Source organism: Pezoporus occidentalis, unplaced genomic scaffold, assembly GCF_034315485.1.
Source record: "Pezoporus occidentalis ecotype Australia unplaced genomic scaffold, CSIRO_AGI_Poc_V1 ctg68, whole genome shotgun sequence".
Taxonomy (NCBI): Eukaryota; Metazoa; Chordata; class Aves; order Psittaciformes; family Psittacidae; genus Pezoporus; species Pezoporus occidentalis.
Genome location: NW_026916030.1, coordinates 5,427,903 through 5,443,441, shown reverse-complemented (window position 1 = coordinate 5,443,441; position 15,539 = coordinate 5,427,903). Strand labels below are relative to the sequence as shown.

At 43.7% G+C, this 15,539-nt stretch overlaps 1 protein-coding gene across 17 annotated transcripts in view; it reads right to left on the bottom strand.

Moving 5' to 3' along the window:
• Window positions 1–817: 817 nt before the first annotated feature.
• The window catches only part of FNBP1 (formin binding protein 1), a 92,471-nt gene continuing 77,749 nt past the window's right edge, over window positions 818–15,539 (bottom strand). For 4 of the 17 annotated variants that reach the window (XM_062640917.1, XM_062640911.1, XM_062640918.1 and 1 more), the window contains 7 exons: window positions 13,748–13,762; window positions 9,761–9,870; window positions 6,957–7,089; window positions 5,778–5,896; window positions 5,124–5,263; window positions 4,569–4,727; window positions 818–2,112 (listed from right to left, as the gene is read on the bottom strand). In XM_062640917.1, the coding sequence (XP_062496901.1) occupies window positions 2,084–2,112; window positions 4,569–4,727; window positions 5,124–5,263; window positions 5,778–5,896; window positions 6,957–7,089; window positions 9,761–9,870; window positions 13,748–13,762 (705 nt within the window). In that variant the 3' untranslated portion in view covers window positions 818–2,083. Of the gene's footprint in view, window positions 2,113–2,631; window positions 4,728–5,123; window positions 5,264–5,777; window positions 5,897–6,956; window positions 7,090–9,760; window positions 9,871–13,747; window positions 13,763–15,539 lie in introns of those variants that run through there. The other 13 variants (XM_062640928.1, XM_062640913.1, XM_062640920.1 and 10 more) reach the window with 6 other exon arrangements.

Here is a 15,539-nt window from a genome sequence, read left to right as displayed (position 1 = left end):
ATCATCCACCCTCAGCCCTTCCTCCAGCCAAGGGATGAGCATCACTGGGACACTGCTCTCCTATGGGAGAAACGCTCAGGAGTGGGACCCTACCAGGATGTTTTAGTTTAACTGGGAAAACAAACCTGCAAGGGAATACTGTGTCTGTTCAAGGGAGAGCTCCAGAGCCCACGAGTGACACTGAACAACAGGAGGCTACAACAAGTATTTTGTGTTGAAGCCACACTGTCCTCTCCACAACAGGCTGCACAGACCTCTCAGTGCATAAAGTCCATATCAAACAGGTAAGTGAAAGCAGTCTGAGCCTCCAAACCCATCCTTTGTCACACTCTCGTACCCACATTTGTGGCCAAGGGCGAGTTTTCCCTGTGGCCAAGTGAAGCGACAACCCAGAGCGTTATTTGGCCAGAGACACTCCAGTATCCAAGGGAACAGAGGCTGAGTCCAAACTTCCATCACGTTCGAGAGCTGGGGAAGCTCCTGCTCCCCTCTGCACCCACTTCCATGCCAAAAACCCCTCCAAATGTCAGCAAGAAAAAGTGTCCGCAGAGCCACAGCAGAGTATTTTCCCTGGACAGAAACTGCATGTGTGTGGGAAGCAGGTGAAAAGCAGCTCTGGGCCATTTGCTTTCCCTTCATAAAGTTAAATCAATTGCCATTAACCAGAACCTCACAGGAATGAGAAAATACAATGTTTATTAGCAGACAGCACAGCACATGGAGCTATGGAGAGATGCCTGACAGAGGATGACTCTTTGAGAACAGAAACAAACCCACCACAACACTGGCCACAGCGAACAGACCTTAACACAACAGACCTTAATGACACAAATCCAACCAGCTGAAGGCAGCTGAGTAACCAAAACACATCAAGGTGAGAGGGATGAGCAGTTATCAAACAGCAGCCAGGTTAAACAGCGAAACAGCCTATAAACCCATTTATATTATACATATATAAAAGGATAAAAACAATTCAAGTAACTTTAGTTTAAGTTATGTTATATACATCTGTTTTATATATCCTGGGGGAACTAAGGGCAAGTATTTAACATGAGGATTTAAAAAAGCCATAGTCCAGTTTATAAGTCCTGTTTCCTAAATAATTTGGCAAGCATTAAATAATCAGAAATATCCTAGATAAAAAGTGCATCAGCGGGGTTAACTTTTACCTATTGATTTATATCAGTCAAGGCTCTGCTTAATGGTTACAGCAAACAAACAGCAGAGCTGCAACACTGAGAATTCCAGAGCCCTCTACAAGGATTTATCTATGGAATTGGAGGTGAGAGGGAACACTCAAGTGGCAAAGGAGCCGAAATGCTCCCAAATCCTGTTAACTGGGAAGCTGAACTTCACGGAACAGCCTCCATTACTTGCATGTCACCCAAAGAACCAGGCTTTCTGGGAGAAGGGAACATGGCGTTTCTTGGGAGCAATGGAGCTTACATAAAACTGGTTGTTCCATACAACTCCTTTTGTATATCCTGTTATTTCACAACATCCCTCAGTGACAGAGGGTTTTGTTCCCAAGAAGATCGTGAGGTACCATCTTCAGTAACACAGTATGGTCAGTCTTGAGCAGAAAGGTGCAACTAGTTTCTGTGTTCAGTTGCCAGCACCAGGTACCTGACAGGTAGGGCCCGAAAAGCCCTGTAAGGAGCTACACTATGTGTGCAGGGGGGGGGTTCTCTTCCTCATCCCCTAGCAGTGAGAGGCCCCAAAACATCCAATAGATCCGATTCCTAGTCTGCATGGGTTTTAGCATCCATAAGCTTCCTGCAGGCATCACAGAATGAACTGGGTGGCTCATTTCTAACAGGAAGGACAACAGTAATGCTGTTTGCAACTAAATGGATGCACAATCAGGCCAGTGCTTTCATCGGCTGTGATGCACAGCTGGATTTCAAGAGGTGAACTTATACATGCATCAGCTGAGTGGATGGTACCTAACAGAGTCTTTCATTGAAGGAGATACGATATGTGCATTCATCTCTTGTAAAGAAAACCTTCTGACACAGAGCTCTTAAGACACCAGTAGCAGCAAACCAGTGGGGTAAGAGGTGAACGGGCCTATGAAACCTACTCAGATTTTCTCAAGTGATTTGTACACATCTGGAAGAAAAAAAGAAGGCAGAACAAGACAGATATTACAGATGTTACTGTTGGGTTTGTGATGGGGTTTGCTAACACCCTGTGCGTGGAGGTGTCTGTGTGAACCTTACGAACAGCCCTAGCACTTGGCTGCTGTGATGGCTGTGATCAGGAGGTGACTGCAGCACTTACCTGTCTGCTCATCCAAGGGCAGGCAGAGCCCCCAGAACAGGCTTTTCACAAAGGATTTAGCAGGTTCTTGGGCAGAGCTGCCTCTGGCTCATGGCACCGCCACAACCTCATACACCTGAGCCAGAGCTGATTCTGCCGCTGAAAGAGTCACTGATGTACTCGGAGCTGGTGTGAGTGCTCCCACCCTGCACCCAGCCAACCTGGAGGGGCATCAGCTGCTCAAGCTTCTTTCCAAGAAGAGGAAAGAGCTGCTAAACTTTGTAACTGTTTTAGTATTTACGGTGTCACTTTCAGAATGTCATTATGTCTGCTGCAGGGACTGAATAAAGTCCCTTCAACTAACAAGTTTGTCTTTTCAACACAGCAGCACTTCCCCCAAATCTTTATCCTGCTATTGGGACCCTTTCTGCAAAGGTAAATAACATAGTTCCTTTACGTTAGATATTCACAGATAGGTTTGGGTTTGGTCCTGAAGTGGCTGCAACTGAACCACCCTTCGCTCCCAGCACACACTGCAGTTCTACCATCATTCAGCACCACCCTGTAACTTACATCATACCATTAATGCACTGACACAAACTGCTGGCTGCTGTTGCCAGAACCACTCCTGCAGCGGCCTCTCCAGAAGGGTAAATCAAAGAGAGAGACGCTTTGCTTCGCTTCCCACCCAACCTGCTGCTCTGCTCATAAACGGGTGACTTGCTGATGGGCTCCACTGAGGGGAACCACGCTGCGCATCGCGGGGCAGGAGAGCCATGCTCCTCATGTGAAACAGATTCAGATGCCGCGCTAGCTTGGCTGTTTCACGCAGCCTGCACTGCTGAACAACAACAACGTGATAGTGCTGTCGAAAACAGCATTCCCAGCAGCATAATAAGGATGCTGATTTCAAGTATTGCCACACACAAAGCAGCCAATCTCCACAGGAGAGAATACCAGAATAAGGGATGGGATCCCCCATTCTGCACTTTCTGCCTTGCTCAAATATGTGTATGATCTGCGTTCCTCTTTCAAAGGTTAATAAAACCAACAGAGGGGCTGAGCTGTTTGCACTCTTCTGCATCTCAACTGACCCTGTATTTGCCAAAACAAATACAAACCTACTGTATTATGGCAAAATAAAGCAAGAGCCCAGACTTTCATCTGCAGCAGATAAGGCACTGCACTGCTTAATACTGAGCCCAAGACAGTGAACTGATCAAACTATAGTGTTTGTTTACATAGACAGTCCTACTCCTCAGTTCCTACTGTCTGTAAATCCCAATGGGAATGGTTCAGTTTTCTTTTGAATTGGATGAGGCAGCTTCTTTCACACCAAGAGCTCCAAGGTCCAGGAAAAACAACAATTATCTGAAGGATTAAGTGACTTAAAAAAGCTGCAGATTATTTAACAGTGAACTTCAAACACATCCTGATTTGAAGCAGGACTGAAATCTTTGATTTCTTGGTGTATTACATTACCAGCTATAGATTCGTAGGATATAATCCAGCCAGGATTCCCCTGTAGCACTGCTTGCTTACACAATACACCTATCTGTGAGGAGTTAATGGCAATAAAGAAACAGAAGACTGAGGAGCCAAAGCATTGAATGTCTCCACTGATCTTGTGTGAGCAAAAGATTAAGTTATGCTTATCTGAAACAGCAAATGCATCTTCTGAAATGTATCAAGGTAGGAAAGCTTAGAGGACCTTTCTTCATGTTTTCCTTATTTATCAAGGACCAGAGTGCTGTGTAGGCAGGTTCTGGCAAAATCTCTGCTTCTCCTTCCAAACACAAACTAAATGATGACCAGGTTTAATCCAAAAGGTCCACAGAGAACACTGCGCTCTGAAAAGCTACCACACTGTGACACAAAACAGCAGTCAAAATACTTCCTATATAACACTCCACTGAATCCTTTTGGGGCAAACAGCTGACTTGTGAATGTGTAATGTGTCTGAGATGCCACCTGGGTATCTGAGGAGAGCCCGTGTTATCCCAAATGGCTTTGTTTCCTGCACTAAGTTGACCGTGCAATGGCAGTGGCAATTGACCAAGCACTGTCAAGTAGAGGCTGCAGTTCCCTCTATTGACAGCCTACCACACAACCCTTTCTGAGCAATGAAAAGCACATTTTGCAGTACAGCAAGCCATATTAGTCCATGTACAAAATAATGCACTTTGTGGCATTGTACAGACTTTTAAAAGGCTCTATCTGCAACACAGAGCAATTTCAGGGCTGGGTATCTCTGTGAAAGCAAATAAAGTAGTAATAATAATAGTATTAAATATAAGTCATAGCACCTTTGGCATTTTTGTCCAAATAGACTTCAACATATGACGTAGGGACATAGCCCTCCTCATCTTCGTTCCTTCGGATTCGTGTCCATCCATCACCTTTGTCTTCTTCTATTACGTACAGCATTTCTCCTTCTGCTACAGAAATTGTTCCTTCATTCTGACCTGAAAAACAACAACATGGAGTTTAGGGTCTCCTGCACAATGGGAACCACAGATGTGGTGGCTGCTCAGGCCATTCATGGACCATGTGCTGATGCAACCTCTGCTTGCATGACAAGCAGCAAGAACAAGAGCACATGATTCTGGTGAGTACAAAAAGAATCAAATGAATGTGGTCCTGACATCGGAGTTTGGGTTCTTTTTCTGCAGAGTCCCTGTGCAACAGAAGACAAATCACTGTCTTAGTGCCTCTGTGCAAAACAGAGCCATGCCAGAGCCTCACTTGCCCTTTCTTTGTCTATTTAAGCACTGCAGAAGTTAAATGAATGTTTTCAACTTGTCCTTGGCATGTGAATTAACTGAAACACTAAGTGAGTGAGAGTAAAGTTTGAGTGATACCTTCAAATGTATAGAGCGCTTTACATGTTCCTATGGTGGGTAGTGGTTCTTCATCGTCAAATTCATCGTCAAAATCCGTTGCAGGTACTTTCATCTCAGTCTCCTGACTTTGCTCTTCTGTGTAACTGCCATCTGGGCTGCTCAAGAGAGGAAAATACACAGCAACTATAGCGACCAATCCCAGGAGGAGAGAGTATGACTCAGTTACCTTACACTTAAGGCAAGGTGAGCAGCTGGAGCAGCTTGGCAAGTCCAAAGCATGCTCAGAACTGGCTGTAGCAGCTCTCAAAGTGATGGGTGACACCACTCACTTTTCTCATCAAAAGCTGTAAAATAATGCATCTCACTTGCCTTCACAGCAGAGAGTGGAGGGGCTATTGCACGTTTTGTCATAGTCAGAAAGCAGCTCTTAAAGCTGGAACGCTGCACATGCTAAAATCAGTATGCAGATCACCTCATGGAGTGCCTGCATTTAGTCTGGTTACAAGACTAATCACAGCATCACAGCACAGTCTGGGTTAGAAGGGACCTTAAAGATCATCACATTCCATCATCTGAGGTTCGGAACACTGCAGAGCTGCAGTTTTCCTGATGAATAAGCTCAGGGAAGCGGGTGCAGTTGTGAGCCTGAAGAGCTCTGTACAGATACTGTACCTCTCCCGGTCCTGTGCACAGCTGTTCACTGCTGAGGGGTTCTGGGCTTCATAGAGTCCGCTCTGGCGCCGGGCCTCACTGCGCATGGACAGCCTGCCCTCCACCTCTGCCAGCCAGCCCTGCCAGGGGAGAGTGGTCCCATGTACCCATCAGTGCTTCAACTTGCAAAGGGATGTACGTTGCTTTTACTTTGCTGTATCATATTTGACATTCAGAGTATAGAACTAAAACCAGTCTGTGAGCATGTTTGAGCTTTCCTTTGGGTTACAGTCATGGGGGAATAGATTCTGTACATGAAGTGCACACTGAATCTATTGGTCTCGCCAAACTTACTGAAAACTTAATTCTTTTTTGACATTGGGTGCTGAAAACACCCAAGAGAAGCAGTTAACAACAGCTGTTGGGAGTCACAATCTGCTGCTGTAGTCACAGTTAAGATGTGTGATAGCTTATAGCGGTCTCAATAGCACCAGAAACACAGCAATCTCACTGACTGCTGAGTGCAAGAGGGCTAAAGCTGGGGAGAGTGAAAGAGCCAGATTTTCAAATGGGTAGGAAAGCAATGGATAGTAAAGGCAACAACCATAAGAAACATCTAGTATTCATGGATTGTATCTATTTATGTACATAGTGTCTTTTCTCAGACCTATAATTCTTCTTGTGTAATTATGACGGCTTCACATATTCCAACTACTCCTTATGCTCTTGAGATTTTGTATCTCCAAGAAGCTTCCTGTTAATGGCAGACTATTCCTTAGAACATATTTCATCTGCTGACTTCTGTCTTGCTCTTGGACTATAAATGGTGCTTTGCACTTATGTTCCTCTGATTTTCCACAGACATCTGTAACATGATGCTTCCCATTATTTAATCAATTAAGCATCCGAACCCCTCTGGGCAGTCCAGAGAGCACTACATTTACTCTTAACCCTCCACTTAACATGAGTTGGTCTCTCTGGCAAATTAAACAGCAGGACTGCTGGCTGACAGTCACAAGAGATGGTGTACATTCATGTTACGCAAACAGGCTCAAAGATCTCAATTAATCCAAGTGCTTAAGCAGCACTTACCCATGCATAGTAAGAAAACTCAGCAACACATCTGGAAAAGCACTGAAGCATCAGCTTAGAACTCAGCGTGAGCTGAGCTGCTTTTCACTGAGATGTCTCTTCCCATACCTCAAACTTCTGAACTTCCAAGCGTAACTTCTCGATGTTCTGTCCAAGCTCTGCCAGCCTGTGGTCCACACTCGCTGCATCTCCCATCTGTGGGTTCTTGATATACACATCTTTCATTTTCGTTAAGGCGTCTCTGAGAGACAGAAGGAAAATAAAACACGGATGTGTTAGTGCAGCTGGGGACAAATGGAAGGGTAATGAACTGCCTCTTCTTTAGTCTGTGGTTCAAGCCTAATCTGTTACAGATATAACTGAGAATATCCACACAAGGGCTTCTGCCCTGTATAGAACCAGCTTTTAAAGAAATAACAGTAAAATCACTGCCAGAGAGAATTCATTGTCGGAGATGGAAAAAAGTGAGTGACACCTTTACCTACAGAGTAACCTGACACAGACACTCCACACAAGCCAAACTCTTCAAGCTCCTACATTCAAAGGAGCTCCTTGCTCTGTAGGCAGCTGAGGAGTGTGGGGCTACACAGGAGATGTGCTGTGTTGGTACAACAACAGAGCACATTTAGACCAAATGACTCAAGCTTCAAGTGCCCCACTTGAAGAACCCGAATAGAAAAATGACTGAATTCTTGGACAGTGGCCTTTTGCAAGGCAAAAAGAGGGCTCTGGAGTTGATTTTTAACCTGACATGTTCTTTTATTCACCACTACAGTATCCATTTGCTAACCCTGGGGAAGAAAAATAATATAAAACAAACCTCCCCTCACATAACCATTGCAACCAGTGACAGCTTCAACTTTCTAGATGATTACTACCCCAGTTTTTGGGGCACAGACAAACAGTTGCATCATTATTCTTCATCATGGGCTGAAATCCAGTTGAGAAACTGGGACAAAGGGCTGGACGTGGACATATTAGTAATAAGAATGGAGTGCTGAGCAGAAATTCTCACCCTGCCTGTTGTAGTTTGTCTTTTGCAAAGTCCCTTTTGTGAGATATCCATTTCACACTGCTTAAAATGAAGCTAAATCCAGATGGTTTGTATTTGTCACTGCGCTGTGACAGATGGACCTTAAGCCACATAATATGACCCTGCATCCTGTTAAGTTATACAGCGTTTATACTAGACTCTTTCTGGGGGCTGTGTCTCATCTCAACCCACATGCCAAATGCCTGGGGTTTCAGAGATGGTAATTTTCAGGCTTGCTATGATAGATGTGGTACCATAAGGCCAGGATTAATGTAGTAGATGCCTTCATGAAGTCCTTTAGGAAGCCTGCAGAGCTCTTGCTGACAGCAGCATGTTGCCTTTGACCTGAATCAAGCTCAGGAAAAAAGTTATCTGCATGATGATGAACATTTTGGAGCTTAGAGAAGGGTGGACTTACAATTACTGGCCCAGCTATTCAGCTTCCCTCTAGGCATTAGATGGGGGGAGAAAGGTTAATGGAAGTCCCACGACTCAAGTTAGCTATTTCTGTGTTATCCAGTTTCCCACCAAACTCCTGACAATTGCAATCCTGTGTCTGCCTTTGCTTTGTGTGTATAGAAAATGGGGAAAAGTGTGGGTGGCAACGAAATGGGACTGCTCTGTGGCTGGAGTCCTAAGGGACAATACTGCAAGTATACGAATCATGATTATTACTATTTTAACTCTTATTTAACTGCTGGTGCTGCTTCCTCAATCATCTACTAGCTTTATTTTAAATAACTTCCTTCTGCTCTGATTTCATATCCAGTTTTAATGCTGATTTACCTCAGAATCAACACAGAGCAGAAAGGAAAATCCGTACAGAGACCAATATAAGATACCACAGAGGGAAAAAGACAACGGAGTAAGAAAACACATAACCACATGCAGTTTTCCCTTCTTTTTTATGATATAAAGCATAAAGAAGAAAGCCTGGCTTAATATGCAAAATAAACAGGTTCTTCAAAGCAAGCTATCAGAAAAGGTAAGTCCATCTGGACAAATGCAGAAGAGTATTAAGGGACAGAACTAATACAAGAGAGATTAAGTCCTGAAATCATTCAAGGAAGGAAAGTTCTGCCTCTTTGCAAACATAACACGCTGAATCCTTAATGCAACTGCAGAATGTGAACAAACACAAAGCAACAAATACAGGCTGCCAGAATCAAGATAAAGATGTGTGACTAAAATAGCCTTATTCTCAACCAGAATGATAAAATGCAGCCTTGTAGCAAAAGCATCCACAAAAGCACAGGAGTCATTATCTTCCTGCTTCCAGGAAATCTAAGCTACAGATCGGAGAGTCTCAAGATACACATGAATCAATCAGCACTTCTGACAATGTGCACATGCTCCTAATAGCCCCCCTCACTGGGATCTCCCCATGCCCATCATACACTAATAGCTCACATCAAGAAACAAACAAAGTGTATCCAACAGCCATCTTTGTCTGGATCAGGATTAAATCGCTGCTCTCCTGTGAAAGCTGAGGGAAGCAGCTCCAGAAAGAAGGAAAAACCGTCTCCAATTGCTATGCTTGTATCATTCCCATCCTTACATGAGGATCTTCTCATGATTCCAAGGGCAGGATGTGCATTACACTGAGGCTGGAGAATGGAACACTCAGCAAGCCAGCTTTTGTCCCAGCTCTGACCTACATCAGCCAAAATTAAATAACTGGTTTCAGCATCTGAGCTGCAGAGAGCCCTGCAGCTCTCGGGTGTTTTTAGCCATACGTAAACTGGTGGCTCCTTCCTTGGAACAGCACGTGAAACAAACATAGAACCTTGTTCTTATTTGCACTTTCTTGCCTTTTACTTGTTTCTGTTCTATAAGACTTAACTCATTCCATTTCTCATCAGAGGGGTTTTTGATGTACCTTTGATCCATCTCCTTCTGAATGTCTCTGTTTAGCTCATCAACTTTTTGCTGAAGCTTCTTTCTTCTTTGCTCAGGTGGGAGATTGCTGAAGTCTTCCGGCCCTGCTCCCTGCACAAAGTGGAATGGGGCGGGGGAAATAGAAGGGGAAAAGAGAGAATCAAAGCCTGAAAGAATCCTTCAGGATTGCATTTTGAAAGCAGCTCACAAAAATCTGTGCAAAACCACAATGGTCTGAAGCATTGTTATCACTTGTACTGAGAGTCATCCATCCCTGCATAGTATCTGGATGCCTTAGAAATAATCCCAGAACCATATCCCACCTCCATACCAAATAGCTAAAGGGAGATCACCAACAAAGAATGCCAGAATTCACCAGCAAAGCTGAGAAACTCTTTTTATCCATAGTTATTATCAAGTTTTATTGAAGAGTTCCATTCCCACAGAAAGCTGATCTTTCCTGCTTTCCTCTCCTCTGCCACAGACAGGACTCCCATAAAGGCAGTTGCCAGCTTTCAATGCTGTGTCACAGTCACATCTCTCATGTACACCCTAATTGCTGGCTTGCTCTACACAGTCTGAGTGTTGGTTCAATACAGTTAATTTCTGCCAGAGCCCTCCTGACCACACTAAGATAACAGAAGCACTTCCTCTGGGACTCTACAATTTAAAAACATGCTGCTTACTTTCCAGGATCCACCTTCCATGTCAAAGTCTCTCAATTTCTCCTCTCTCACTGGTACTAGTATAGAAATGAGGAGTTATATCAAAGCCATAGAATCAACCCATTTAAAATCATAACCGAAGAAAAAAAAAAGATCTTAAGACCACAGCAGTTACCTTGGTGTGGTTCTGCTTGAAAACCCTTTTTCTGCCTTCAAAATGCTATGCCTCTTCTTGATTGCCTCAATTTGATACAGCACAGAGATGACACATAAAATACATCCATACTATTTTCCTCAAAGTACCACTTATTTTTGTCTTGCAAGAAGGCAAGGAGGATCGTTCACTGTGCTGAACAAGGGGGATGCTGGGCTATACTGAACACACATCAACACCAACCACTTGCACCATGAGGGAATGAGGTTCTTGTACACAGACTTGTACAGGTTTTTCTTGTTTTGATTTCTGCTCATTCCATCTCCCATTTCTAAAGGGGAAAAATGGCCTATGGCAGAAAGAAGAGCAAACCCATAAAAGCTGAGTAAATTCAGTGGCCCATCAGCTTGCTGAAAGCTTGTGAGCAGCGTTGGCAACATTAGTCTTACTGAAGTACCAAATCTCTCTCAGGGGAGCATGATGTAGTGGACACAGTGCCACTGAAGCTGCCCATCAGACCCTTTCAGCTCTGCATTCAATGTGCTCCCAGACACAGTTCTCTTTCTTCTGCAACTACAGAACAAGCTGTTTAGAAAGCGTGTGGGTGCCAGAGGGATGGAGGACAACTACACACAGGTCATCTCCTCCTCTGGTCTAGCCGTTCATAACTAACAGAACAGGCCTAATGAAATTGCTGCTTATTGATTTTCAGTTGAAGGTGGCCTTTCAGTTAAAATTAAGCCTTGGCCACCTGTATAAAGCTACACTTAAAATGCCATTTATAAGACAATGAGAAAGCAAATTTAAGACAAATGAAGGAAACAACTGTGGAAGTTACACTGATTCTGAAACTTCAGCCACATGAAGTCCTAGCAGTGCTTACATTGCTTGTTGTGCCTGGTACCAGAGATGTGTTTTCATTCATTCTTTAATGATAACATTTTGCATGTCACATTAGACATGAGAATGATTCAGCATCTTTTGCAGACTGAAGCCATGCATATCTTTTTAAGACAAAGCATCTGGAGGTAGGTTTGTATATGAAAAAGCAGTAGAAGAAAGACTGTAACAGTCTCAATTCTAAGCAGAATAGACATATGCTTGGAAAATATCCCCACTTATACATTATGAGAATGCAAGAGATGTACCCAAACAGATGTGGAAAAGCATCTTATTTGATTCTTCAACTTCATTCAAAAGCCCTGCACTGGATTAAATTCAGTATCTTTGCTCACAATGCTTCAGACCAAAGCATTAGTGTTGCATAGAAATGCATGCCCCAGAGCAGGAGGTGATCTCACTCAGACTTTATTCCATGCTTGATAACAGAAGCTATAGCTCCTCCCCCAAAAGGAAGAGTCAAGGAGTAAATATTGCACATGCTGGGAACATTCCATGCTCTCAAGCAAAACTACACCTGGGCTGCCTCTCTGGTGAACACTGCCTACGTTTCTAGAAATGCTTCAACACTGAGGTGGAGGGAGATCTGTGCTATTGCTGATGTGCTATCATAGGACCAGGAGAGCCAGTCTCAATAGATTTCCTTGCCTAATCCTGGGATTTAGGATGCAACTGTTACAAGATGAAGGACTGTGAAAAGAGAGGTCATGCCAGGACCAGTTTTCAGGCTGAAGCTATGCATGGGGAGAACACAAGGTTTATCAGCCCCAGGTTTGGCTCTTGCACAGCTAGGATCCAAGAGGAGATCACAAGGGAAGCAGATTTCCTCTGTCTGAGGCACACGTTGGTCTCATCCCTGTCTGCATGTCTCTTATTTGTGCAGTTCTTGGGGAAAGAAAGGTCAGCCACTTATTTGGGGATTATTTATTCCTATATAAAAGCTTAGCTCAGATACCCAACACACCAGCACTTTGACCAGAACACAGCAAATGGAAACCCCTGGTATAAATACGTTGTACTACTAGGACAGTGGCTTGGCAACAGCCAAAAGGACAAGTCTTGGCAGTAAGCTGGACATTTCCATCGTTCCTCAGACCTACCACACATCTTCAGTGAGAAGCAACATGGCTATTCAAGCTCAAGCAAGTCATTGTGTTGACAGAGCAGCAGCAGGACCTGAACCTCCAGAGCTACATACATGGCCTACATGTTTCCTCAAAATAAGCTGCTACAAACAGAGCAGGTCCACAATGATGCATTCAAGAACATGTAAGCAGGGGGAAGTGGGCACCTGAAGGCACTAAGTGGTGAGGAATAAGCAAACTTTCAAGCTAAGGCAGTTAAGGCATTACTGCAGATACCCCGAAGCTCTCCAAAACTGCAACTAGTGGCTCCTGCATGCTTGCATGAAGGGAGTCAGCAAACCAGTCACATTCTCTTTGTGGCTGCCTTCTCAGAGGGCAAAGGAATGTGGACCAGCTGTCAGGACCCTATCAGTGTGGCGTATCTAAGCAATGCAGTACCTTTTGTATGAAGTTCAGCACATAATTTGCTTTCCCAAATATGCCCACCCCTTCCCTTTCCAACTCAGTAATGTGTTATCTTACCGTAGTTCACAGAAACTTTCCCAGCTGCATCCAAGATAGAATTTAGGATTCATACTTATATACATATATGTATCGCCATTTGTGAATTCAAATCAGTCTGAGTTAACCTTGTTGGTTAAGGTTCACAGAACTTTAATTAATATCATTATTAGTTATTCTGAAGGACTACATAGGGCTGTAAAATGTAGGTGGTAATAATGTAGATTTCCAGTAATACCTGGACATGGAAAGCAAACTTTGCAGCTCTGTTACACAAAGACATGCGTTTCTCTCTGGAAAAGCTCCAGCAAGCACAGAGACCTTTGTGTGTTATTTTCCTTTAAACGTTTTAATGTGTGCTTATACAGTAACAGAATCGCTTGATCCTGGGTTTCTACATTTTCAGAGCCCTAGATTATAAAAGTGAAAACTAAACTATGTATTAGAGTTAATTTTTAGCAGCTTATTAGAAAGACTGAATTCTGATCACCTCTATTAGGCTCCAGACCTGCGTATTCAAATTTATCTGATAAATATCCAAACAAAAAAAAGGCAAACACAAAGAAGAAACAAATTTCACAGTTAATTTCAGTGTCATGTCACATTGTGGCACAGTGCACATTAGAACATACACAGAAAATGGTGATTAAAACACAGGACAGGCATGCTGTAAATGTGCTTACCAGCTTGAGAGAAAGCTTCATGTAAAAATTGGAGAGATAACAGGGTAGGGGGGGGAGAAAGAGAAAAAAACAACAATGCATCAGTAGAAGAGGAACTTTTTCAGACTGACGTTACAATAAAATGACACATAATCCCCTTGCTGTTGGAAGGCAAAATGGGTAACACTAACAGATCTGTGCAAAAGTTCACAAGTGTTATCAGTCAGCTGCCGTTTCCTCGCCAGAAAGAGAAATGGAAAAGCTTTGTACCTCTACACATGTGCTTTAGTAGGTGAAAAACTGGCCTGGATTGATTGCCTCAGCCACAACACAGATTTATGTTATTACGGTGGTAAAGTGGACCTTGCAAATCTATACAACCCACTTTAGATCAAAACTGTGCTGCAATGCAGTCACAAGCATCAACCACTTTATGCAAGGGCTTAAGAGAAGGGAGATAACACCTAAAAAAGGAAGAGGTAAGGTACATCACTTGGCCTCCAGCAGCAGAAGCACAGTGGCATCTCCAGTGATTTCCTAGCTCTCAGGTCTGTCTGCAAAGGACAACATCCCTGAAACATTCCTGTTGATCCCAGTGCTGTCCAGGCTGTCGTGGTTTTGAACAATTAAAAGCAAATACTCAAACGTCCTTTGGCCATACAGTCAGACAAGGTCACAACCAAGGAAGAGGGGAAAAAACCCAAACCTTTTCTCTTTACACCAGGCTCCTTAAATGATATACGTGATCCAATTCTTCAAGAGGTACCACATTTTCTGGTGCAGAGCCAACACATTATCTTCTGGTTGCTCTGGGAATGTAAGGCTAAATAGAAGTGCAAGCTCACAGAGCCTCTGCAGCAGCATGACTGCCTCTGCCATACATCACTTACACATACAGCCCTCAGCAGCGGTAGCCTCACAAATCTGCTGATGTGGGTGAACACATGGAGCTGACCACTGACGTTACCAAAGCCTCTTCCAGTGCTGCAAGATGTTTTGACAGCTGCAACTCAAAAGGTGTTCCGAGATAGGGACATTAACAGTGTGCTCCTCTGTTCCATGCCATAGAGCACAAGGTAAGCTGCTGTTCAAGACAGCAAGTCAGACTTTAAAGGCAGAATCAAAACTACAGCCAGCCTCCTCCTCCAGCAACCTGCACTGTGGCTGCCCTACCAGCTCTCTGGGGATGGTTGTGAAATGCTCGAAAACAAGGAACTTGTAAGTGCATAAAATGCACTTGATTGGCATTAAAGAGAGCAGAAATGTAGAAGCTGGGAACTCCCTCTCACTCCAGGCAATGATCTGTGCTGTCAGGCTTCAGAATCTCTTCCCACTCAAGAGCTACCAACAGCTCCTGGGTCTGCTGCTCTCGAACGGTCCATTTTTAGCAGAAGCACGGCTCATTAGGATTGGATTGAAAAATCAATAAAGGTGGCTCCACATCTATAGTGGTTTTGACAGCATGACTGGAGAAATATGCATTTTTAACAAGTAACAATTCCCATTGGTTACTGGAATTTGTACAGCAATGATGTCAACCATTTGAGGAAAAGAGACAGCCTTCAAACACTGCATTTGAGCTGGTGTGCTCAGGGGCAACGCAGCGCTTAAACTTCCCCCTGAGGTTCAGTCCATGAGGAAGTAAACGCATGATAATAATGACAGGGCACTGAAGAAACCCGCTCTCACAGCTAAGAGGCCATTATAAAAACCAAACAAACCCAAATCATTTGAGAGAATAATCATACACATGGAAGGAGAAAGAATGATCTAAAATAGGCAGCTGAAGAAATTCAGCATCGGCAGCTTTTTA